The sequence below is a fragment of the Sitophilus oryzae genome, unplaced genomic scaffold (assembly GCF_002938485.1).
Source record: "Sitophilus oryzae breed Bouriz unplaced genomic scaffold, Soryzae_2.0 scaffold_1146_pilon_pilon, whole genome shotgun sequence".
In the NCBI taxonomy this organism is placed as follows: Eukaryota; Metazoa; Arthropoda; class Insecta; order Coleoptera; family Curculionidae; genus Sitophilus; species Sitophilus oryzae.
In genome coordinates, this window is record NW_022145778.1 from 752957 (window position 1) to 780471 (window position 27515).

General features: G+C 31.3%; 1 protein-coding gene across 1 annotated transcript in view; it reads right to left on the reverse strand.

The window, feature by feature from the left end:
• The window catches only part of LOC115886841 (BTB/POZ domain-containing protein KCTD12), a 34258-nt gene extending 16570 nt beyond the window's left edge, over window positions 1-17688 (reverse strand). Inside the window, exons 1-2 of the mRNA XM_030906148.1 lie at window positions 17463-17688; window positions 5517-5662 (exon numbers count right to left, since the gene is read on the reverse strand). Coding sequence (XP_030762008.1) covers window positions 5517-5662; window positions 17463-17656 — 340 coding nt within the window. The 5' untranslated portion in view covers window positions 17657-17688. The remainder of the gene's footprint in view (window positions 1-5516; window positions 5663-17462) is intronic.
• Window positions 17689-27515: the final 9827 nt, after the last annotated feature.

The window sequence follows — 27515 nt, forward strand, 5'->3', positions numbered from 1 at the left end:
AAAAGAGAGGCAATACCTGTATGTACTCTCTCTGATATTTGTGAAAGTTACAGCAAAGTCTTGATGTAAATGTCATCTTTTTGATCGACCTGAAAACTTCGAGCAAAAAGATGATACTTTCAACAATACCCTGACAGATATCAGAGACGATACAGGTTTTTCCTCTCTTTTCCCCTGGAATACTTTTAATTTATTATTCTTTGTTTATCTAGATTTCTCAGAGCACTAAGAACGAACTCAGCTTGTATGTTTAAAATAATCTTCCAGTTGGCTTAAAAATGATGATCGATGACATTTCCCATATAATTTTACTTTCAAAATTATGATATATCTTTTGTTTCTAAGCCATCTATGACGTCATTTTTTTCAGTTTTGTTATAATTAATTTTGTCTCTTGATCTACTTCTAACATTATTCTTTTAATTTTATTAATTGATTGTGGTGAAATTAATTTCTGTTGTATATTTGATATTGATATTAAACATATTTTTAAAAAATGGTGTATTTTTTGTGTTTTTGTGTATGTCATAATTAAAAATAAATAAAGAAATATTTTTTTTATTTTTTTAAACTTCCCGCCATGCGTGACAATTTAGTCCGTAGTTCCTACAAGCGAAATTGGGGGCGCTAGTAGCAGTAGACTTGTCAACAGTGTCAAATTTAAACGTCAATTTCACTTTCCAATATTTAGCAAGGCGCTCGCACTTCTTCTTGTGTATGTGTTTTGTGCAGTCTTTCTTGGACCAGTGCCTTCTATTAAAAGATCAGCCTACGGGCGGACTTTTGTTTACTTCATCAGCTGTACATACTTAGATATTGGGTTAGATTCCGTTTCATATTTTGTCAGTTGATTTTTGGTTTTAACTCTTTGATTTTTGGTATTATTTATTAATGTAGTGCAAAAAACTAATTATTTTGGTGTTGAAGTGACATAAACTACTACCAGATATATGGTCACTCTCGGTTTCGCATAAAAAATAGAAATTTTAAAAATTACACGTTGTGCAAGTGATTTAACCTAAAAGTGCCCATACATTTTTTACTTATCGTGATTTTTGTGTGTGTTTTTAAGACTCTAACAATTCATCAATAAAGCTTAAGTGGAGTGTGTTTTTGGTGCTATGCCTCATCTTTGTTGTGTTCCTGGTGGAAAGGATAGTTACTAAGGATAGTTATTATACTAGGCAGCCTAAAGTGTCCGGAAGAGCAAGAAAAGTGGGTACGAGTTATAAATCAAGAGAATTTTATTGAAAATATCTTTAATAAATTTAAAAATAATATTCTCCCATGATGGTATTAATGAAAACTGGACAATTATGTTTATTTTATTCATATTGTGGAATCTCCACTCCAAGTGTTGCTGGTTCAGCTTCGATAGATTCAAACACGTAAGTAGGTATTATGATCTAGGGAAAAATAAAGAATATGTGTATTAGAGATCATGAAAAAGATTATTATTTCGAGTTCAAATTTTAAAAAGACAAGACTGATACAGTTTAAAAAGAAGAATGTGTTTTTGTTTGATAATATATAATGTATGTTAAGCATAACATATATTTGTTCAGTAATTTTTAATGAATAGTATTGATTATTTATAATACCAAATTAATATCAAATATTTAAGTGATGGCTGAATACAATATGAATAAAATAACAATAAAATTGGTATATTTGCATAATACAAAATTAAGTTTTAAGAATAAAGGTGTTACTAAAAATACTAAGAAATTCATATTTCTTTGTTTTAATTGGTCTAATGTTATTTACATTTTACGTAAGAATTATACCGTATCATCGAAAAAATCGGCGTCTAGTTGGCTTGAAATGAACATCGATGACATTCCCTAAATAACTGTACACATAAAATAATTAACTAGAATTTTACAATCTTGGAAAATTTGATATTCTTGAACCTTGATTCTAAATATTCTAAATTTTTTATTTTCTTGGAATTTAGGTTTGGGAAACGCTGATTGATTTTTCATTTGGGTTTTCATTATTTTTTATTTGGTTTAAAAAAACGGTTCGGCTAACATTATAGCCTCCATCAGTGTTGTGTCATAGAAAAAAATAGTGTCGAATATAATCCAAAAATTGCATATAAAATATTCACACCACGCACATAATGTTTACTGCGTACTCCATAGTCAATGTAGATAATTTTAGTGTTAAGAATAATAATTTTAAAAAATATGTGGTCATCTTTTGATAAGTTTATATTAGTTTATTAATTGCAGTAAACATTATGAGGTGTGAATTATATTGTATATGTAATTTTTGGATTATATTCGACACTATTTTTCTCATATGACACAACACTGTGAAGGCTATAGTTAGCCGAAACGTTTTTTTTTAAACCAAATAAAAATAATGAAAACCCAAATGAAAACTTAATCAGCGTTTTTCCCTGAACCTAAAAAATCCCAAGAAAATAAAAAAATTTTAGAATAATTTAACATATAAAATGCCAGCGATCTTCATTTCATAACCATCGCTGACGCCTTTTTTTAGATAATATTGTATTATTTGTAAATATAATTTTTCGAACATTGATACTTGCAAAATATACATATAAATTTTGTGAATGCAAATAATAATACATCACTATTAGTAGATATTAAATGTTTTTTGTTAAATTAGATCGATTTTCAAACCCCAAAATTTAAAATATATTTACATTTTACCCATTATCTTATGTACCTATACATTATTTGTACATTGTAAAACATTTGCTGCATTTGTATGGTTCATAGTTTATTTGCCAAAGTATTTATTACTATAAATAGGTATATATGTTGTAGTTATTAACTGTATAGTATGTATATTTCATTTAAGATATATCATTTTTAAAATACAAACCAAAAATCTGAGGAATAATTATGTTTTCCATGTATTCTACAACATATTTATTAATCCGTTATATCTAACTAGCGTGACGTCATAAATCTCGCCCGTAGGCTGATCTTTTAATAGAAGGCACTGCTTGGACATTTGCCGCGGAAGTGTGTGTTAATTTCTGTTGTGATAAGTGAGGTTGTGTTTGCAATTTGATTTTTCGGTTTTGATATTATGTTAAAATTAATTTTGAAGTATTGTATCACCTGTTTTTATGTAATAGTACTTTTTTTAGTTCTATGATCTGATATGTTATGATTTGTTAATGTTTGTTTAACAATGTTATACCAAAGAGGTTATACTTAATATATCAATTTGCATAGCCTAACTTTTTTATCAATAAACTTTGTAGATTTTCAGATTATTTAATTCCTTTTGTTTCCGTTTGTAATTTTATTTTTAAGACATATTATGTGATTGTTTCAGATAATATGTTTTAAAAATAAAATTGCAAATAGCGAATAAAAATAATTAAAATAAAAAAGTGTATTTTCAAAAAAAGTAAAAAATAAAAAAGTGTACAATTCCCCCCGGCCCCGCACCCCTTTGGCTAACCTGTAAATGTCAGCTTTGTCGAGAGATAGCGTTACGAACATGGAACCGATTTATTACAAGGAACTTGGGCTTCTTTTTCGTTAGTATATTCTGTGCGGTAGGCATTTATACATTCCGTACATGTATACGGCACCTAGCACAATCCCATTGGTCAGATTTGAATTTTAAACCAATTAAACTCCGAGTGCCATATGCGAGTATGGAATGCAAGACAGTGCCATGCGCACTTACGGAATGTACCTGGTAATTATGCTTGCGGCAGAAAGTAACGCCTGGCTATAGCTAATCTTGCAAGAGTACAGAAGAGTAGTTGTGGCTCCGTGACTGAGGCCATCGCTTCGTGAACGAGAGGTCCGTGTGGCTCAAATCTCACGCCGCCGGACCATAACTGTTTTTATTTTTTAAAAAAAGCTGTAAATATTTAATAGCAATCAAAATACGGATTGCGTGGGTTTCACTCTTTTTGGTGGGGTTAGATTGATTATTTGGTGGAGTTAGTTGCATTGGTTAAGATGGCTATTTGGTAGAATTGATTGCGTTGGTTAGGTTAGCTATTTGGTGGGGCTGGTTTGGTTTTGGTTGGAATGCTCTATAACAAAGCGTTAATAGTAATGTCTAAGGTATATTCCGTAAGTGCATATGGCATTGTCTTTCATTCCATACTCGGGTATGGCACTCGGAGTTTAATTGGTTTAAAATTCAAATCTGACCAATGGGATTGATAGGTGCCGTATACATGTACCGAATGTATAAATGCCTACGGTAGAGTATTCTTTATCCGCTGCGCTGTAAACGACTCAGCAGCGCAGCGGCGCAGAGCTAAACTAAATCTCGGAGAGGCTGACGGTAACGCCAGCTACATCTTGGACAGATTTTGTGTCACGAAATCGCGTTATATTAAAATTCAAATTGGGCAACTTTATATTTCAACGCTTCTACAACTACAACCAGTGGCGTAGCTAGGTAACCAAGGGCCCTGGGGCAAATTAAAAAATGGGGCCCACTGCTATGTAAACTGATTAGGTTTTATCAAATAAAAATATGAACATGAATATGAAATATGACAGACTGCACTCATACCAATAAAACGTGTATCTAATTGAGATATTACTGTGTCGTTATTGAAAATCTCAATTTTAAATATTTTTTCTCGGTTTGGCAACCGGGGATCAGCAGCTAATTCATCAAAATGTTTTTTAACTTTTCTTTGCCTTTTTTCTTGAAAATGGGTATCAATACCATATTTTCTTGCAGTTTTACTGGCTTTGCACTTGAATAATTTGAAATAATTTCTATAAATTTGCTATAGAATGAACTGTAGCCGAAATGATTGGATTTTACACGATTTATTGACTTAACGGACGTCAATATGAGTGGTAAAATCAAATATAATTGAACCACTATATTGACCAGTACAAAAAAGTTTATTGACATTAGCTTACTTACTCCTGATACAGCATTAAATTTTTAACCGTTCCCGAAAAAAAAATCTTAACTCGAATTCACAATAAAACGCACATTGATGAATAATAAAACGCACATATCCGTCAAATTGACAACACTGCCAACATACAGAAAGAATTTAGGGGAATTCTCTAGGCATAACTTTTGAATTTCTCTCAACTGAGTTTCATGATTAAAGTGGGGTTGCAACCTGTCTTTTCTGATATTTATTTTGAAAATGAGAGAAATTTCCAAAAGTTCAGTTTGATCGAGATTTCTGGTTAGGATTCGAGAGCCCCCTGAGCTTGAGGGCCCCGGGGCACTGCCTTGCCTAGCCTCTAGGTAGCTACGCCACTGACTACAACGCTTCTACTTATTTCAAGCGTTTCAATCAACGCTTCTACGCTAATAGAAACCACTAATTTATTCCACTAATTTAACTAACTAGAATGAGTGACAGGTTAATCACCGCGACCTTAAAGATCTATTGTGCCCTATTTTTTAACTAACGAGGTTCTGAATGAAGCTTTAGACAAAAAAATACAACATAAATATGTTTTTTATATTTTATGTAAAAACATAAAATATAAATAACTAAGGAGAGCCTAATAACGTTAACCCACCTGGAGGTTTACACCTACTGTCGTTGACCATTATGTCTACCAAGCTATGAAGTTGGTACTTTTGAGCTTCTTTTTTCAGTCGTTCCTTCTCTCGAAAACAATCTGGAAGCACCAGGGTACCATCACGCAAATAATCCAAGATATATCTGAAAAATATTTTGTTAGAATTAGATATTTTTAAAACCACATTCAAACAAAAAGTTAAATCCATTTTAATCAGTTAAAAAATGTCTATACCTATGTGGCGGATTCATCTATCCAAAAAAATCCTTATGGGTTTTTCGCCACTGCACTGCAAGAAAAATCTACAAAATAAAATAGTTATTTTTTGTAAACACTTCTGGGCGTTAAACCTAAACGGACGCTGCTTGTCAGAAGTTGTGTTTACAGTAATAAAAATTTGCCTAAAAAGAAAAAATGCTTAACGTTTCGAAAGTTTTCTTTCCGTCGTCGGAAGCAAAAAAATATAAAGAATCAAGAAAAAAACTATTTAAAATATTTAAATTGAACTATTCGAGAACACTTTACTTTTTAAAACAGATACGTCTACAAGAAATCGTTGACGTTCTGTTAAAATGACATTATATTAAGTTAAACTTCAAAATAAAAAAAATAATACATACTAAAAAATAATACATACTAAACCAATGAATACAGAACAACAAACAAAAAATGTAATATACCAAATACCCTGTGAATGTGATAAATTTTACATTGGTGAAACATCTAGACCCTTAAATGTTAGAATTAAAGAACATAAAGATTATTTAAGAAAGGGAGATTTTCACAAATCTAAGATTTGTCAGCATTCATGGGACACAGGGCACAGAATAAATTTTAATAACGCCAAAATTATAATGAAAGAAGCGATAGCCTCTAGAAGAAAAATAAAAGAGGCTTTTTTAATTCAATCTAATAAAACTAAATGTATTGCTCATGCATCTGTAGATGTTAGTAATGTATGGCAATCGCTTCTTTGATTTTAAAGAACATTATACATAAATAAAGATAACATACGTGAAATTTAAAAATAATAATACAGAAAGTTTGGGCTTTTTGGTTTTACCTTATTAAGTAATTATCAGGTAGTAATTGTTAATTTTGAAGTTTAAATTAATATAATGTCATTTTAACAGAACGTCAACGATTTCTTGTAGACGTATCTGTTTTAAAAAGTAAAGTGATCTCGAATAGTTCAATTTCATTATTTTAAATAGTTTTTTTCTTAATTCTTTATATTTTTTGCTTCCAACGACGGAAAGAGAAAACTTTCCGAAACGTTAAGCATTTTTTTCTTTGTTAGGCAAATTTTTATTACTGTAAACACAACTTCTGACAAGCAGCGTCCGTTTAGGTTTAACGCCAGAAGTGTTTACAAAAAATAACTATTTTATTTTGTAGATTTTTCTTGCAGTGCAGTGGCGAAAAACCCATAAGGATTTTTTTTAATCAGTTAATTTTCATTAGTTTAAACTCGTATATCCAGATTATCTAAAAATTAAACTTGGTATATTGAAAGTAACCTCCCAGGTGTTTTAAAAAAACTTTCTCTCAAATTTACTTGTAAATCACAATGCGAATAATAATAAAAAGTTTGAAAGACTAAATTTGATAAATCTGATCACGTATACAGACTTCTGACTGATGGTAAGTATTTTATTCTGAATTCACCCCAACAACTTTTTTTATTTTTTCAGATAAAAAAGGAGATTTGGTATGTTAGTATATGACATAAATTAGGATTGATTGAAGTATTCAATTGTATTTGGTCACTTCTTCTTCTTCTTCTTTCTTCTTAAACTCTCCTTTTCAGGAGAGAGTTGCGCTGCCTAGGCTGCCAGGACCATTCTGGCAAAGTACTTTTCTGCTTTTCTTTTTTCTTTTTTTTTGGGTGGTCACGTTTTATGAACTTTCGCCGATTTATCTTTCTTAACGACTAACAATTATTGAGGCTATTAAACAGGTTGCTTTAAGCTCTGCAACTATTCAGTTTTGCATGCATTCTACGATTGAAGCTGCAGTTCTAAGTCCCAATAATTACTGTGCATTTCAAGAAAATGTGATTATGACATTTTCAATTTACGGCTAGTTTTTTTTCTTGATTTTAAAGTTAATGTTAGGCTTGTTATTAGTAAATATTTAGAGTTTTAAATTACTAACATTCAAAAACAAAGCGATTTGTGTTCTGTCTTGTTGAATTTAAAAAGGATGTCATCATGTTTCACCAGAAATGACTACAACTTTTGATTTTTAAATGGCAGCCTCGGTATATATATACTTTATTCGTTAGAAAATGACACTTTGGATAGACTGACATATCATAGATCATTTTTTTGAAATTTTCGCTTAAAAAAATTGTATTTTAAATTTCAATCTAGAATGCCATAGCTGTGTTAAAAACCCTAATTTTTATTTAAGGAGCTTTGGAAAAATAGATTTGATCGTCTAATGTTTTGCGTGTCTTGTCCTGGCCGGTTAAAAGAAAAAAAAGCCCAAATCGTAATTTTAATTATATCTCAATTTTTTTTCAAATGGAAAAAGGGTGTCTTATTAGCATATTTGGAAAAAGCTGAACTGAGTTGAGACTCTGAATAGAATGACACATGATATGTCAACTTCTGACATTCTTGCTTAAAAAAATTGTCAATTTCAATCTAGAATGCCATGGCTGTGTTTAAAACACTAACTTTTATTCAAGGAGCCTTAGAAAAATAGACTTGATCGTCTAATGTTTTAGTGTCTTGTCCTGGTCAGTTAAAAGATGCCCAGATCGTATGTTTAATCATATCTCAATTTTGGAACGAGGGTGGTTCATTAGCATATTTGGAAAAAGCATTCTTTTACGAATAATTTGGTACCACACACTTGGTATTTCGAGTCAAATTGTCGTTACAAACCGCATGTCACAATTTCAAATTAACCATATGCGAAAATGTCAAAAGTTGATAGATGATATATCATTCTATCGAGAGTGTCATTTTCTATCGAATAAAGTAAAAAAATACCGAGGGTGCCATTTAAAAATCAAAAGTTGTAGTTGTTTCCGGTGAAACAGGAAGTGACCAAAAACAATTGAAGACGTCAATCAATCCTAATTTATGTCATATACCAAATCTCCTTTTTTATCTGAAAAAATAAAAAAGTTATAGGGGTGAGCCACTTTTGAGACGCACCCGGTATATGATACATTTAAAATTCATTTTACGTTTAAAGCAAAAAAAACAAACGAAGCAGTTGTTCATAATCTAAATGAATTTTTTACCTCTGAATAAATTCTTTTATTACATGTTTAGAGTTGACATAAGCAAAAGCTTTATTAAAAAATATGCCTTTATTATTCAAATGACCTATCAAACGGGCAGCAGAAATATATTTCATTTTTTATGACCTGTTACATTAGGCCCCTGTTGCATTCAGCTATAATTAATCTTTGGTTTGGCGACAGGGATTTGCGGATGATGATAAACATCTACACAAAAAATGGCTATCCTCTATTCAAACATAATTTATATCTTGTTGAATTTATGTCCGGTGTGAATTATGTGGATGTCGCTTTTAATGGATTTGCGATTAGAATGTGGTTTTATGTGTTGGATATCAAAATTATTTGATGTAAATGAACATTAAATATTTTTTTTATATTTTATGTGTAGGTAATTAAATTCTTGTAACTCTATCAGAGTCTATTTTTTTTATTCCAATGTCACAGTTGCATGATTTATGTTTTGTGTATTAACATAGATGTTACTACTGTCATAGGTGTGGTAATTATTGCCAAAAGCAAAGAACATGGTTTTACTACTAACATCTCTAAAAATGTGCTATTAGATGGATCAAAAAACAAACTATCGAGAAAAAGTGCACTTTGATGATAATGTAATTTTAAATTACTTTATCATCAATTCCTTAATTTCTTAAACCTTTTTACACAGTGTTTCAATTTTTTTTTTTCAAAATACCATTTTCTTTTTTTCAGATAATAGACAGATGGGGGAGTCTAATTTTTAATTTCAAAAGAGTCAAACAATTTACTAAAGATCTTTTAAAAATTACCAAAATTGGCTCACTAGAACAAACTATGTTATTAAAATACATAAAAATTTTGATATTTTCCAAAAAATACTTGTAAGCAAACATGTTTGACATCGCTATGTAAAAACATAATCCGCTATGTAGAAATATCGCTATAAAGAAAACATAGTTTAGGTCTCTACAAACAGTAACGGTTCTAGTTTTACTAATAAGCGAAAAAAGACAATTTTAATCAAAATTGGTATATTTGTTAAAAGTTATAATCTAGCACAATACGATTCACGTTTCTTTGATACATTATTTTTATTGAGAAACTATTGAGAATTTATTAATATCTGTGTATCGCTAAGTCGACTACAGCCGTACCATCCTTTTCTCAAAGCAACTCACGGCAATTTTTTGACACCCTATAACTTCGTTGTGGATAAAGCAAGAATATTAATTTTTACTAACCAAGAGGACATACTATGCCCGGCTATATTGCCAATATATCTTGTAATTATACCGCATAGTTAATGAATTGTGGAACTAAAAGAATTTCGGACTTTTATTTTATTTATTTATTTTTGATTAACACAACGTTTCTGAATAACTGGTAAACTGGATAACTGTATAATAGAGTTTTTTCCTTTTCTTGGGTATGAGGTTTTTTTATTAATTGAAAATGGAAACTTTTTTTTATGCGACGTTTCGCTCCATCATAGTGGGCTTTCTCAGGCACTTTATTCTAAAAACTTGAAGTCGCAGCCGCCTTGCTACCACCAGTCTATATAGATGAGTGATAAACGGCCTACACACGTAACGATTTATCGTACTGCATGCAGTACGATATCCATCGAAACTGCCGCATTAACGATAAATCGTAGCGTGTGTAGGGAAATTGGATGGTTTGTAGTATGCAGTCGTCAAATCGTTTGCAGTACGGAGCTTCCGTAAAATATCGTATCAACTGGTCGTGTCTGGGGTGGGGTTCGAGTGTATTCCCTGCCGCAACGCGCAGTTACGATATAATTTTTATTTATTTTTGGTTTAATCAATATTATGGATTTAAGAAATAAGACGTTCTGGGAAGACTTTATTGATTTATATAGAGAAAATATGGGACGTGAAATCAAAAGATTATGCAAATAAAATGAAAAAAAAAATCTTTCTCTCCAGCAACCACTTTTTACATCATTTCGCTTTTTTATTTCTTTTTGTTCATCATCTTCATCTATCAGCAATACCGCAGCTACAAGCACGGCAGCATTCTTCTTTGAAATTCTTGACATAACGGTAGCCCTTCTCGACGAAAAGTGAATATTCTGAACTGCGGCAGTACAATGTGTTGCATCGTGTGTACAAAAAATGGCTGTACTGCAAGCCGTACGATTTTCTTTACGATCTGCAGTTCAACGCGCAGTACGATAAATCGTTACGTGTGTAGGCCGTTTAGGTGAATGATAACAATTCTTATCATTCACTTAAACTCATCTATATAGACTGGTGGTAGCAAGGCGGCTGCGACTTCAAGTTTTTAGAATAAAGTACCTGAGAAAGCCCACTATGATGGAGCGAAGCGTCGAATAATAAAGAAAAGTTTCCATTTTCAATTAATAAAAAAAACCTCATACCCAAGAAAAGAAACAAAATATATGGATATAATTTTAAAGGTTTATGAAAAAGAAAAAAAAACTCTTGTATAATAGAGTTTACACTTGATAACTGTCAGTGATCCTTCTATACGTTCGAAACGTATTAATGAAAACTAAATAAAGACAATGGGAGTCCAAAATTCTTTTAGTTTCCATACTGAATCATTGTCTACTACATTTATGTATTAGGAATCACTTAGCGATTCACAGAAGTTTCAAAAAACTTCAAATATTGAATTTGAAGTAGCTTATAACGGAAGGAAGAAATAAAATATATCGAAATATCCTTATGCATTAAAAATTAGACGTCTAGCTGCTACCGGCAATTGTATATTCAAAAAAAAACTATCCGAGAAAAAGTTAGAAAATAGAATTAAGCTCGATTTTCATGCATCCGTTGGCCGACGATACGTTGATACGATATTAATTTTATTGGTTGAATTTAAAGACTTCGATTGGTTAGAAACGGTTAACCAATCGAAGCCTTTAAATACAACCAATGAAATTAATATCGTATCAACGTATCGTCGGACAACGGATGCATGAAAATCAAGCTTTAATCAATTTGATATAATGTCGTTTTATTTTTAAATCAATGTAACAACAATGCAAAGTTTATGAATTATCGATAGTCGAACTTCTTTAATATTATTCGGAGGATGATGAACTACAAAAAGAAATTAGGCGCCATCGCAAACATAGATTATAAAAAAAATGCTCGCAATTTCTCTACTACAAAAAGTTGTGAGATCTCATGTAAAACCAAGTCAATTTATTTTATTTAGTTTCTATAAAAGCACATATTCAACTATTTTGTTATAAATTGTTAGTTGACTTGGCAATTGCACGGCACCATAATTATAAAAGAATTTCGTTTATACTAAGTAAATCTAAACAATGCACTAATAAAGTTTTTTACTTGCTAAAATATCAAACCGTGCAATTGCCAAGCCATTATAGTTATTACAGAATTAAAGATGTCTAATATTGATAGTAACAATTTACAACAAAATTCTTGAATAGGTGCTTTCATAGAAAGTAAATAATAAAATAATCTGATTGGATTCACATGAAATCTCACAACTTTTTGTAGTGGAAGAATGGCGTTGCGAAACATTTTTTAAATTCTATGTTTTTGATGAGATATGTATTGTTGCAATTCATAATCTAGCGTAACAGGATTTGCATTTCTTTGTTGCTTTATTTTTATTGCGTAAATTTATTGATATCTGAGAATCACCAAGTCACGGAACTTTTGACAGCCTCTAACTTTGTTTTGTGGATAAATCTAGAATATTAATTTTTACTAATGAGGAGGACATACTATAGCTAGCTATACTAAAAATATATATTTGATATCAATTAACTTTTAGTTACGTAATCGAGGGAGCGATTTTCAAATTCATTGTCGTCAACTATGGGCATATTTGGCGCCGGGCTGACTAACTGGAATTTAAATTTCCCACAAGAAATTCATGTTGTAACTCTGCTATAAAAAATGTCAAATTGCCTCATTTATTTATTTATTTCCTGATTTCCTTATTGTCATTCGTTTTAACACTTTAGTTTTGTATTACGAGTTCTTGGTTTAAAAGTGTTGTGATACTTTAAGCTTGAAAATGTTTACTAGCAGACATAGCAGTCAAATATTGTTTTATTAGAACCTCTTTTAGTGCGAAGTGTACAAGATTTACTTTACTAGAATACTCACTATATTATTAAAAGACTCACTGATACATCATCAACATTCTAAGGTACTTCTAGATGTGTCACAAACTTCAAATTTTGAATTTTAGGTAGCTTTAAGCTTATAAATGAAGGAAAAAAGGAAAAATCTCGAAATATCCTTATAGATTAAAAGTTAGCTGTGTAGCCGCTACCGGTAACTGACTTTCCAGTCGAGAAAAAGGTAGAAAACTAGAATTAATTGATTTGATCTTATTTGATTTTGTTTCTATATGAATGTAACAACAATAATTGAAGGTTTATGAATTAGTGCTACTCAAACTGCTTTAACCTCGACAGTGACTCGCTCACCGTCACCAAAATTCTAAGGTTTCTAGAAGATTCACATACTTCAAGTATTGAATTTTAAGTAGCTTTATTTAACAGAAAGAAAAATGAAAAATGTCAAAATATTTTTATGCATTCAAAGTTAGGTGTCTAGCCGCTACCGGTAACTGATTTTTTAATCCACAAAAAGTAAGAAAACTAGAATTATTCAGTTTGACATTGTCTGATTTTATTTACATATTGATGTAGCAACAATAATTCAATCCAAGTTTATGAATTATCGTTAGTCAAATTCCTGTAGTATTATTTTGAAAGATATATTATCCAAGAAAAAATAGGATAACCTACAAAATGAAATGAGATCCTCCCAAAAACATAAAATGTAAAAAATGCTTATATACCTACTTATACAGGGTGAGTTTCCTACGATGTTCTCTATGGGTATCTCGGAAACTACTGGAGATAGAGAGTCGGTTAAATGGGGAAAGAATTGCAGTTTTGTGGGGTCATAAATATGCGCCTTTCAGATTTTTGAAAAAGTTCATGGCTTACTAGATATTTCGAAAAAAACAAATTTCGGCTATTTTAAAAATTGTCCCTAATTCCATTATAATCTATTTTAGACAAAAAGTTTTCAGATAAAATTTGTAGATAATCACATCCTTAATGAGACTGTGTTCTTAATGAGGCGTGTTTTTTTCTAAAGCCTGTCATTTTTGACATATAACACAAACTTATGTTTTTTTAAATGGAAAGCATAGTTGGCCATGACTTCATAAAAAGCGCCATTTTTCAAGCTTTTCAGCGATATAAGCTATAATATCTTTTTTTTCGAAAAATTACTGAGTTATAGCCAATTCTTATAATTTTTAAACAATTTCACTTAGTTAGCCATGGAAACAAGTTCAATCGCCGTTGCTCTCAGAAATGTGAAGCTGTCACATCCAAACTTTATAAATTAAAATAAACAAACATTGTAAATATGAATTTTTCAAGTTAAGAAGAGCATGTAGATACTCGTGCATCAATAGAGTGGTTTCAACATGACTTTAATTATACCTCTCCCCCCCCATAATGAAAGAAATGTTAAAAATTATTTATATCATAATAATGCAGGGATAGGAAGAGGTGGACCAATTGCATGGGACTCCTCGATCACCTGACTTATCAATTTTAGATTTTTGTATGGAGTATGGTTAACAATAAGGTTTACAAAAAACTTATGAATTAAGAGAGACAATCGTTGTGGCGGTACGAGAGAAGTTTAATTAAGTCGACCGGTCCTTCTGTGAGACTAGGTAGTAATTCACTTTTAAAAGATGCAACTCAACACTAAGAATTGGCTATAAATAAATTTAGCTTTTCTAACATATGTCTTAAAAACCGTTCTCTAAAGAACGTAACTTTCACCGATGAACGTATCCTCAAAAATGTGTGGCCAAGAAAAGTTGAACCAATAAATTCTACACGCTTTTCTTCATTTGAAAAATTCATATTTACAATTTTTGTTTATTTTAATTTACAAAGTTTGGATGTGACAGCTTTACATGTCTGAGAGCAAAAATGATTGAACTTGTTTCCATGGCTAACTAAGTGAAATTGTTTAAAAATTATAAAAATTGGCTATAACTCAGTAATTTTTCGAAAAAACATATTGCAGCTTATATCGTTGAAAAGCTTGAAAAATGGCGCTTTTTTTGAAGTCATGGCCAACTATGGTTTCCATTTAAAAAAACATATGTTTGTGTCATATCTCAAAAATGACAAGCTTTAGAAAAAAACGGAGGATATAATCTCATTAAGGATGTGATTATCTACAACTTTCATCTGAAAACTTTTTGTCTAAAATAGCTTATAATGGAATTACCAATCGAAGCCTTTAAATACAACCAATGAAATTAATATCGTATCAACGTATCGTCGGACAACGGATGCATGAAAATCAAGCTTTAATCAATTTGATATAATGTCGTTTTATTTTTAAATCAATGTAACAACAATGCAAAGTTTATGAATTATCGATAGTCGAACTTCTTTAATATTATTTTGAAAGATATATTACTCGGAGGATGATGAACTACAAAAAAAAATTAGGCGCCATCGCAAACATAGATTATAAAAAAAATGCTAAGTCGCAATTTCTCTACTACAAAAAGTTGTGAGATCTCATGTAAAACCAAGTCAATTTATTTTATTTAGTTTCTATAAAAGCACATATTCAACTATTTTGTTATAAATTGTTAGTTTACTTGGCAATTGCACGGCACCATAATTATAAAAGAATAATCTATCATTTCGTTTATACTAAGTAAATCTAAACAATGCACTAATAAAGCTTTTTACTTGCTAAAATATCAAACCGTGCAATTGCCAAGCCATTATAGTTATTACAAAATTAAAGATGTCTAATATTGATAGTAACAATTTACAACAAAATTCTTGAATAGGTGCTTTCATAGAAAGTAAACAATAAAATAATCTGATTGGATTCACATAAGATCTCACAACTTTTTGTAGTGGAAGAATGGCGTTGCGAAACATTTTTTAAATTCTATGTTTTTGATGAGATATGTATTGTTGCAATTCATAATCTAGCGTAACAGGATTTACATTTCTTTGTTGCTTTATTTTTATTGCGTAATATTATTGATATCTGAGAATCACCAAGTCACGGAACTTTTGACAGCCTCTAACTTTGTTTTGTGGATAAAGCCAGAATATTAATTTTTACTAATGAGGAGGACATACTATAGCTAGCTATACTAAAAATATATATTTGACATCAATTAACTTTTAGTTACGTAATCGAGGGAGCGATTTTCAAATTCATTGTCGCCAACTATGGGCGTATTTGGCGCCGGGCTGACTAACTGGAATTTAAATTTCCCACAAGGAATTCATGTTGTAACTCTGCTATAAAAAATGTCAAATTGCCTCATTTATTTATTTATTTCCTGATTTCCTTATTGTCATTCGTTTTAATACTTTAGTTTTGTATTACGAGTTCTTGGTTTAAAAGTGTTGTGATACTTAAAAATGTTTACTAGCAGACATAGCAGTCAAATATTGTTTTATTAGAACCTCTTTTAGTGCGAAGTGTACAAGAGATTTACTTTACTAGAATACTCACTATACTATTAAAAGGTACATTCTAAGGTACTTCTAGATGTGTCACAAACTTCAAATTTTGAATTTTAGGTAGCTTTAAGCTTATAAATGAAGGAAAAAAAGGAAAAATCTCGAAATATCCTTATAGATTAAAAGTTAGCTGTGTAGCCGCTACCGGTAACTGACTTTCAAGTCGAGAAAAAGGTAGAAAACTAGAATTAATCGATTTGACCTTATCTGATTTTGTTTCTATATGAATGTAACAACAATAATTGAAGGTTTATGAATTAGTGCTACTCAAACTGCTTTAACCTCGACAGTGACTCACTCACCATCACCAAAATTCTAAGGTACTTCTAGAAGTTTCACAAACTTCAAATTTTGAATTTTAGGTAGCTTTTTTAGGCTACCGGTAACTGATTTTTTAGTCGACAAAAAGTAAGAAAACTAGAATTATTCAATTTGATATTGCCTAATTTTATTTTCATATTGATGTAGCAACAATAATTCAATCCAAGTTTATGAATAATCGCTAGTCAAATTCCTGTAATATTATTTGAAAGATATATTACCCAAGAAAAAATAGGATGACCTACAAAATGAAATGAGATCCTCTCAAAAATATAAAATGTAATTAATGCTTTCACTACAAAAAGTTATAAGACCTCATATAAAATCAGTTGGTGTTAACAATTGTATTATAAATTAGTTAGTATGAATCTTAGACATCTTTATTTCCGTAATAATTATAGTAACTTGACAATTGCACGGCACCATGATTATAAAAGAATATCTAACATTTCGATTATTAAGTAAAATATAAACTGTGCACTTAAGTATGAAGTATTTTAGTTAATACAATATTATACCGTACAGTTATCAAGTCATTATAATTATTACAGAAATAAAGATGTCTAATACTGATACTCAGAATCTATAACAAAGTTGTTAAATAGGTCAACCTAACTAAATAAAACAAACTGACTTGGTTTATTTGGAAATTGTGTTGCGAGACTTGACATTTTTTACATTCTATGTTTATTGTTGAAATTCATAACCTAACGCAATACGATTGACATTTCTTTATTATCTTTTTTTAATTAAGAAAATGTATAACATTCAATATTATCTTTACACATTATCGAACCATGTTACGTACCTAAACAAGACTCCATCCCTGTCCAAGAAATACCTCCCTTTGGCATCAACCTCCAACGTCTCTTTGCCGCTGAACATGGCGTGCAACGTGGATCCTTGCTTGCTGAGGAGCGTCTTGAGCGAGGTGGTGTATACCACTCCGCCAACGTTCAGGTCGATCACCTGGGGGAACTCGGTCCCCGCGGAGGAGGACATGGCGCCCGGCACTCGCACGCGCTCTCACCTCGGTCGGGAGACTGACGAGCGGGAGAGACCTGGAGGTCTGAGGGGATGAAATGTGGGGGTATGGGAGGAGGAGGAGGAGCTGGTATGACGCGGTTGCGCAACGGAGGGGAAAGGGTTTAAGAGAGTTGAGTAGGGATGTGCATATAAGAAAAATAGCGATATTATATTGTTTCGATATTTTTTACTGTTTGGAATAATCGGATGTTTTCATTCCTCTATTGATCCTCGAGGATTTCAATGATTAGATGATCATCCGAAGAGTTCTCGGTCATAAATTTTTCTTTGTGTATACAGGGTGTTTCAAAAAACATGTGCCATCTCTCGTCCGTAGATTCCTCACGTAAAAATAAGATTTATTTTTCATATCAAAATAGGTCCGATTTTGCTCTGTTTCGTAGCTACAGGGTGATATTTTTTCGATTTATTATAATTTTCTTCCAAGTACTTTTAGCGTTTCTAATGAAATTTTGAGGGTAAAAGTTGCTATAAGTGCTACATATTTTAAAGCTAAAAAAGTGTCGACAGGTTCACCAGGGACGTGCATATGGGTTATCACTGCAATATTTAAAAAAAAAACATCTACGCCACTGATTTTTTTCTCCTGTTAAAGTTGGCCCTTGATATTTTGTCGATTTCAGCCTCCTTGATGAGATAAACGCAATTTTATTAATTTGCCTTGATCCAAATCTAATAGCAACCTTTAAAAAATTTTAATATCATTAACATAAGAAAGTTTTAAATAAGTACTCATTGGTTACTTATCAAAAAATATGAAAAAAAAGTTTCTATAAACATGGGTATCGAAATGCATAGTTTTAGAGTTATAGGATGTTAAAACTTTTTAAAAATAGGTTTTTTGTGATCTTAAATTTCATTATTTTTTTATTTAAAATTGCTGTAGGTTGGACTAATAGTAATAATAACTAGTAGTACTAATATTTAATAATAAATTAGGTAAAATATATAATTTATTAATTTTATTTTTATTTTAATTTGATTGAGATTAATAAAATTGCGTTTATCTCATCAAGGAGGCCGAATTCGACTAAATATCAAAAGATAACTTTTAATTGACATTAAACTGCCTACACAATTTTGATATCAAAAAAAGTCATTGGCGCACATTCTTTTTTTTTTGAAAAATATTCCTGTGATAACCCATATGCACATCCCTCATGAATTTATCGACACTTTTTTAACATTATAATATGTAGCACTTATAGTAACTTTTACCCTCAAAGTTTCATTCGAATCGCTAAAAGTATTTGGAAGAAAATTATAATAAATCGAAAGATTATTAAGACTTTAACGCCCTGTAGCTACGAAACAAAGCAGAATCAGACCTTTGTTGATAAAAAAATAAATCTTAATTTTACTAGAGGAATCTCCCCACAAGAATGGCACATGTTTTTTGAAACACCCTGTATATTATAAATAAAAAAATTAGGTTAAAATTACATTGTACGATTGTTGATAAAAAACGGCACGCTGCTTGCCAAACCCAACAGCGTTGTCATATTTATGCACCATCTTTTTTTAACTTATATAAAAGTGTTAATGTATGTATGATTGTAAACAAACGGTGTCAATTGGATTTGCCTTTATTTAGACGTCTCTGGTTTTTCGGAACCGGACGAAAACCTACTGGAACTTGATTTACCTTAAATATTTTTCCATTAACTCTCTCATTATCGGTTCCGGTATTAATTAACCACCCTGTACAGGGTGAGTCAACGATAGAGTGAAGTCCATTATCTCATTTGTTTCGAGGTTTACAAAAAAATATTAAATATAAAAGTTATAGAGATGGTAAAGATACACATTTTAAAATTATTATACAGTATACAGGGTGCTTCAAAAAAGTGTGGCGAATATAACATATGTTTTTTTAAACGTAACACCCTATTTTTTATTTTATTTTAGATTCTGCGTAAAATTCCATAATTTTTTTATGTATAATGTTATATACCTAAATTAATAGTTTTTGTTATATTTAAATTCGCGTTTACACAAATGTTAGATTGCAGGGTTAAAATTGTCAATGCTGGCATTGATTCTGAAGTTGGACAACTAAAATTTGGTAGGAGTATTTTATAAAGATATAGAAAAGACCTATGTAAAGATATTTTAGTTAGATATTACAGGGTGTTCAAAATATATTTAGGAATTTCAACTACTTAAAATTAAGGAATTTCAATTTTTTTAAATGGTACACTTATATATTATCATTTTTTCTGAGAGATTTTACCAAACTCTTCAATTTTTATTTAGAATATCATTTACCTATTTTTTATTAGTTTGCATTTATTCCATTTTTCTTTTTTTACCCATATTTTTAATACAATTGCGCTATAACATCATAATTAATCATCATAATTAATTTTAACTAATACCAGCAATTGTAACTAATTATGAAGCTACTTGTTAAAGGTAAGTAATAAATAGTTTTGTTTTGTCATGGCAACTATGATTTTATAGGGTAATTGTATTAAAAATATGGGTAAAAATAGAAAAATGGGAATAAATTGCAAACTATCAAAATAGGGATATGACATACTTAATAAAAGTTGAAGAGTGTTGTCAAATCTACCAGAAAAAATGATATTATATAGGGGGGTAATTTGAGATTTTTTAATTTTAAATAGTTGAAATTCATAAATATATTTTAAACACCCTGTATCATTTAACTAAAATATTACATATATTTTTTTTTCAGCTCTATAAAACTCTCCTACCAAATTTTGGTACTGCAACTTCAGAAACAATGGCACCACTGACAATTTTTTACCACACTGCAATTTAACATTTGTTTAAATAAATTGAAATATTACAAAAAGTATTAATTTTAGGTATATAACATTATATATAAAAAAGTTATGGAATTTTACGCAGAATCTAAAAATAAAATAAAAAATAGGGTGTTGCATTTAAAAAAACATATGTTATAGCCGCCACACTGTTTTGAAGCACCTTGTATACTCTATAATAATTTTAAAATGTGTATCTTAACCATCCCTATAACTTTTATATTAAACATTTTTTTGTAAACCTTGAAATAAATGAAATAATGGATACTCTATCGTTGACTCACCCTGTACAATGTTCATCAAAAACTTTGTAACAAACTAGATTTTTTTAGATTTTACCAATCATCGCATGTAAATTATTACCCGATATTTATTTTCATTAATTTATCGTTGAAAGTAATATCGATATTTTTCTACGTCCCTAAGAGTGGGAAGAATAGGGGATGGAAGGACCAAATCGAGTTATATCACAGCGTTTGTTTGACTAGAATAGTGCTATGTCGTGCTAGAGTAGACGAGCTAAAATTTCACGCGATTTGTTTGATGTTCGAGACTAAAAAGGTTTATTATGCTATGCTCTAGAAACGACACTAAAATGAATTAAAACTGAAAAATAATTGGCTTTTTACACATTCGCAAAGAACAAAGAAATTAATTGGCGCCGAAAGGCTAATATCAATTAGCCGCCCATAATTGATATTTTTTTTATCTCAAAAACTGCGATTTTGACTGATTTTGATGTTATTACAAATATTATTCCTAATCTTAAATTGAAAACCGCGTTTCGCTAACTACTGTAATTTTGGAGTTACGATTTTTTTAAATTTTTAACCCCCTCCCATACCCCCCTTACCAACCCCCACCCACACCAAAAACTAATGGGCAGATTCTCGGTGCCACATTCTTTTTGTGCCAAATTTGGTTAAAATCGGTTTAGCAGTTTTGAGTGATCGTGTTACAGACGGACAGACAGACAGACACCACGAAAATATTTTGTATTTAGGTCATTTATGACACAAATAACTCATTTTGAACGAAATTAAAAAATAATTTTTTGTCGATCTTATTAGCCTACCATACCTGTCGGTATGATCGGCTAAAAACTATTTAAAATATCTTAGGGTAGTAATTGTTAATATTGAAGTTTAACTTGATATAATGTCATTTTAACAGAACGTCAACGGATTTTATAGACATATCTGTTGAAAAAAAACACTAGTGTTCTTGAATAGCTGTATTTAGATATTTTAAATAGTTTTTTTTTTCTCAAAAAGTATGCATGACAAGAGAAAATTGTAGTAAAGACTAGAAGCGCTATTTTACGAAAAAACTCAGTCGGGTGGGGGTAGTTTTCACTTTGGTCATGGTCCCGTACTTTTTCTTAATTTTTATCAAAATAGAATGTTAAACCGCTTTCCGAAACATAGGTTCCCTAACCAACAGTTCTAAAAATATCTTAAAAATGTGTTTATTTTTTAAACTTTGGTGTCCTCTAGCGGATAAACGAAGCACTTTTCTATAAAACCCACATTCAAAGAATAACTTTAGATATTTTTGATTAGCTCGTTTACGAGTTATCGCCGATTTCTTTTTAAATATTTCTCCTTTCTTATGGCCCTGTATTTACTTATGAGCATCAGTCAAGGAAAAATATAACTGTCAAATGAAGTTGTCATTTCAGAAATTTACCTATATAGTGCATATGTATAGTGCTTTATTATTATTGAAAACTCATTCCTACATCGGAAATCTTAAAGATGTATTTATAAATACAAATTAATATGAATTAAAGTAAAATAAAGTAATCAATTACAAGGTTAATTATAGTATTATTACAATATTCAATAACTTATTAATTTAGGTACTATTAAATTGTTAGAACTTTATGACTCAGGCGATCATAAAATTATCTTCTTACATTCACTATTTGGTAAACTGAAATTCTATTGCATTCGGCAGAAATAACATTTTTTAACTCGTCTAGATTTGGGTATATTTTATCCTTGTATATCCTGTTTTTTAAATGGCCCCAGAGAAAGAAATCATTTGTCGAAATATCAGGAGACCTTGCTTGCCAATTTACTGTATGCTTTAGGCCAACAACGTTTCCGTTAAAACTACTGTCTAAATATTCCCGAACAGCCAGCGTACTATGTGCCGGGCAGCCATCCATTTGGTACCAAACTTCCTGATTTTCCCTAGCGGCATCATGTAAAGCAGGTAAAATATGATTTTCGAGTAGTTCCAAATAATATTCTACATTTAAATTTCGCGTAAGAAATAATGGCCCGATAATATTGTGTCCGAATATCCATGCCCAAACATTTACTTTCTGTGGACATTGCGTCCTTGTTTCGATAAACCTGTGTTGGTTTTCTTTGTTCCAATATCGATAATTTTAATAATAACACTGGGTTCATTATTTAAGGTAAACGTGCATTCGTCAGTGAAACATATGTTTTTTAAAAATTCCCTATCCGTGTTTGCTCTTTCCATCATATCAAAACAAAACGCCTGCCGCCGTATTTCGTCCCCATCTCGTAGCTCTTGGTGCTTTTCATATTTGAAGGAATAGTATTTATGTCGTTTCAAAATTCAAAACGCTGTAGTGTGATCTATTCCTATTTTATCCTCAAGTTTTCTTGTGCTGATCTTTCCATCGTTCTCTTCCACGCACAATAAAACTTCCAAGTCGGTATCATTTCTTGCATCTTCTCTTTGTTCCTGCCTTGCTTCACATCTGCAGTTATTTATTAGGGTACCTTTGGTCTCAAATCTCTGGATATTCCTTGCGATTGTAGATTTTCCAGGTATCGGTCTATTCGGATACAGAGCGGCAAACATGTCCGACACCTTTTGATAACTATTTCCTTGATAATACCATTTAATCATCAATACTTTTTCTTCGGTAGTGTAATTATTTTCATTCCAAAAATACTTAGCAGTTTTATGTCCACGAAATATTGGGACACTGTGTATGTAACACCTAAAAATAAGCCTCAGACTTACCTTGTACACTAACAAGTTTTAAATGAACTAAATTTAGTGTCAGAACATAACATTAAAACCTATCTCCACTTTCAATCTTGACACACAAAATTTTAACATAAACTTTTACTACTCTCCCCTCATAAAGAACCTATCTATACAATACATATTCCCCGGCTGCGCCTATAATCTCCTTATGGCCTCCCATTTTGTTTTTCTTATCTGCGTTCACCTATCGTAATATTCCCATAACAGAGCCGTGCAGGTTTGGGTTAGCCGATTTAACTTCGTATGTATGACCTACTTTGGCTCTATGAATAGGATTAAATCAAATATATTACTCACACACCGTCACAGCTAGGCGCTACACGCTGGGGAATAATGTGTACCATTACAGGGTGTCTTAGTAAATCTGTGCGAGATAAGAAGTAAATTTATACTATGACTTACGTACCGGGTGGCCAACTAAGAATCGACGCCGGCTGTATCTCAGAAACTACTTATCGTATAACTTTGGGAAAAAAATTCTAATTAGTAAATCGAAATTGCTGGAAATTATTTTCAAGTTCGAAAAATGCCCGCCAGGGGGCGTTTCTCTAATAGTCAATCAGGAAACACGGTTTTTCTCAAAAATATGTATGCAGGTGAACAGATATTTTAAATATTACTATTATAATCATTGATAAATTTGTAATTTTTTTGATATAGAGTATTTTGCTCTATCTCATAAAATAAAGTGGTGGGGGAAGGTTAAACTTGCTTTTATTAAAATAAGGATAACTCTGGTTTAGGTTACGCGATTTAAACAAACTAGGGCTCGTTTAAAAGAGCTTTTCTTTCTTAATGATCTCCAGTATAAATTTTGTTTCCACAATTTTTTTCGTGGTAGCTAGAGGGCACTGTTTGACATCATAACAGATATTGCGCTTTTGCGTAAAAAAATTAAATATGAGGCTATATTTCTCTTTGAACCTTGATTAACCTTAAATATTAATATTTAATACTTTATTAGAGTTACAGTTAATTAGTAGTCTACAATATTTTTACTATATTATAATTATTTATTTGTTAAATCAAAAAAAAAATAGGCGCTATGTGCTCTATTGTTTGTGTTTAAAACGAATGTATTCATGATTTTATTTTTGTTTTGACTATGTTACACTTCTAATGATCTAATAAAACAAAAAATGTAGTAAAAAAGTCAATATTTATTATTTTCTATTTTACAAGGAAGAAATTTGCGCTTGAATGACGTTACCGTTTTAGTTAGCTTAATAAGTAACAGAACGCTAAAATTATGTTATGCCAAAACTCTCCATTAGTTTCTTCCAGATCACCAGGTGGCTCTAAATAACGAACCTATTATTTTATAGCAGTGTCCCATCTATCTCTAGTACATGACATTAGTCTATGCAGTCATTTACGGTGCCATACCAGAGCCATACGCAGTGTGTATTACATTACAACGTAATTAGCAATGGCGGCTCGTGGCCCGTGGGACTGGATAGGCGACAAAATTTTAGTTTCGTTTATTTGTCCCCCCTTTTTTATAATCGCAATTATTCTTATATCGCATTTTATAATCGCAATTATTATGAGTATTATTAATACCTGCAATTTAATCATTAATATGTTGGCCAAAAACATTGATATAGGCGACCGAAGATTTCGCCTTAACGATTACTCCGACTTACGTCGCGTCGATACCGAACGATGAGTTAGACAGAGACAGAAGACTGACGTGCGTCGTGCATCGACTCTGATAGTGCTAAAACGAGCGATGTAGAAATCTCCGAACAAATGCGTTTGCAGTATACTCCAACAGCCAAAATTATTTTGTTTTTCTAACGCAGCGGCGCAGTCAGCATACGCCAGCGGTAGTGAATATTTTAATATACCAGACCAAAAATATTAAATTAATATTAATTATTACAACACACTTCCGTGTATTAACACTATTTCTATGTATTGGCAGCATTAACAGTAAATAATATAATGTAATAAACCGCTTAAATTCTGACAAAATTGTAGTGTAGGCGCCGCCTAACCTTGCCTACCCTGACGAGCCGCCACTGGTAATTAGTTGTTCTTTTTAACAATTATAATAATAATAGCTCCCGTATATAGTTTAACGCCTTGGGAGTAGTAAGGTACATCTTGCGATGCTAGAAAGTAAAGTAAAGATTTCAGTTAACGTCTCCTTTTTGCTGCCAGGGCTAATCTGGACGGGACCTACTTTGTTTACGCGGAATCCGAACCGCGGTCCTCGGCCATATTATGGTCAGTGGCCTACTGACTTAGGATGTGTCTAAATTAACTCTTACTCACGAGATATCCGATCTCATCCGGCCTCGAACCGGCGTGAATGAGCAGTGTGTATCAATAGATTTTAAACTATTCCCTTGGACAACAGCACGATGCAGAGTTTCGACCCGGTCACCCGTCCATCCACCAGTATCGCCTTACGTCGCTTAACTTCGGTGTTATAATGGGAACCGGTGTTTCAACGTAACTAAGCCGTTGCCTTGCCATGCTAGAGCCGTTCGGTATACAAGGAAGGTAATGTGGCTAGCACTACGCTTCAACCGCCTTTGAAGTAAAAGAAGTGAAGGATTGTGAATCCCAAGTACTCATTTAAGGCTGAGTCGACCTAGGTATCCAAACTATTTTTATTTTTTAATAAAATAAATTGTCTATTATTGTAATCCTGTCAAACAATAAAGGTATTATTATTAAAAATGTATATCGTATCTATTTATTATAGAATATTGTAACCTAGCGTAGTATGATACGCATATCTTTTAATAACCTTATTTTCTACTGAAAAAATACAATATAGGCCAGTGCAAATATAGTCTGTCCAACGAGAAGATCCTTGACAGCGATAGATGTGTCTGTCATTTTAATTTCAAAGAAGTTTATTTTATTTTACAAAGAAATAAGTTGGTACAACTGGAACGCATAGCGATATATTTAAAATTTGATTGACAAGATGACAAGTGATTACTTCAAAATATTGTGAAAAAAACTGTATAAAACTGAAAAAATGTAATCGAGTTATTTTATTTAATAAAAACGGTATGTGTTAATACAAAACAAACAAGAACAAGACACTACATACCAAAAAAATATAAAAGAACTATTATTTACTTACTTTCAAACTTTATGAAAACTACCTGGGCATTTAGGATTATATTTATCAATATAACTTATGTACAAATACAAGTTTGTAATATTCCACAGGAATAAATAAAACAACATAGGTAAATAAAACAAACTATTTTATTAATAATAACACCTACCAAATTTTATACCTAAAAGGTTGATTAATTAACTTTACTTAATCTTATTTTTTTAAACCAGTACCTTTTGACATTATTTTTCTGCAGTACTAAAATCCATTCCTATCCATCCACCTATCGTGTGATGTCGATATTTTACAGCTACTCCAGTTTTTAGTATGTGTTTAGTTTGATCCTTCTACCATATACGAGATGCACTTATCTACGACGAAACGGTATACAAACTTTATCGATGGCAACTTCATTGGTGTATAAAACTTTCTGCCTGGGCAGCGAGTATAAACCATAAACTGTGCTCTGGGTCTACAGTTAATTTTCACTCGATTATTCCTCTACTTGACTTCAAAAGACACAAAACACACGTAATAATACGAATCAAAATGCATCATCTTCCAAAACGCAGGGTATTTAACAAAAGTTGACACAAAATTATAACCTATAATTTGGCAAGACTTTGACAAGCGTCAAAAATGACAAAAATCTTAAGGCGAGTTCATACGCATCGGCGTCCGTTTGTCGTTCATCGTTCCGGCAAACCAATGAAATTGAAATACGATCTGTCATTTTTTAAATAAACCAATAAAACTGGTTAAAAACAACAAGACACGACGCATGACGGATTTATATTTAAACCCATCCATAGATAACTTAAAAATTATTAGAAACTTTTTTTAGTAAAATAAATAGATTGGTTTGGTCTGGTTTGGTTAATAGATTGGTTTGGTCATCTGC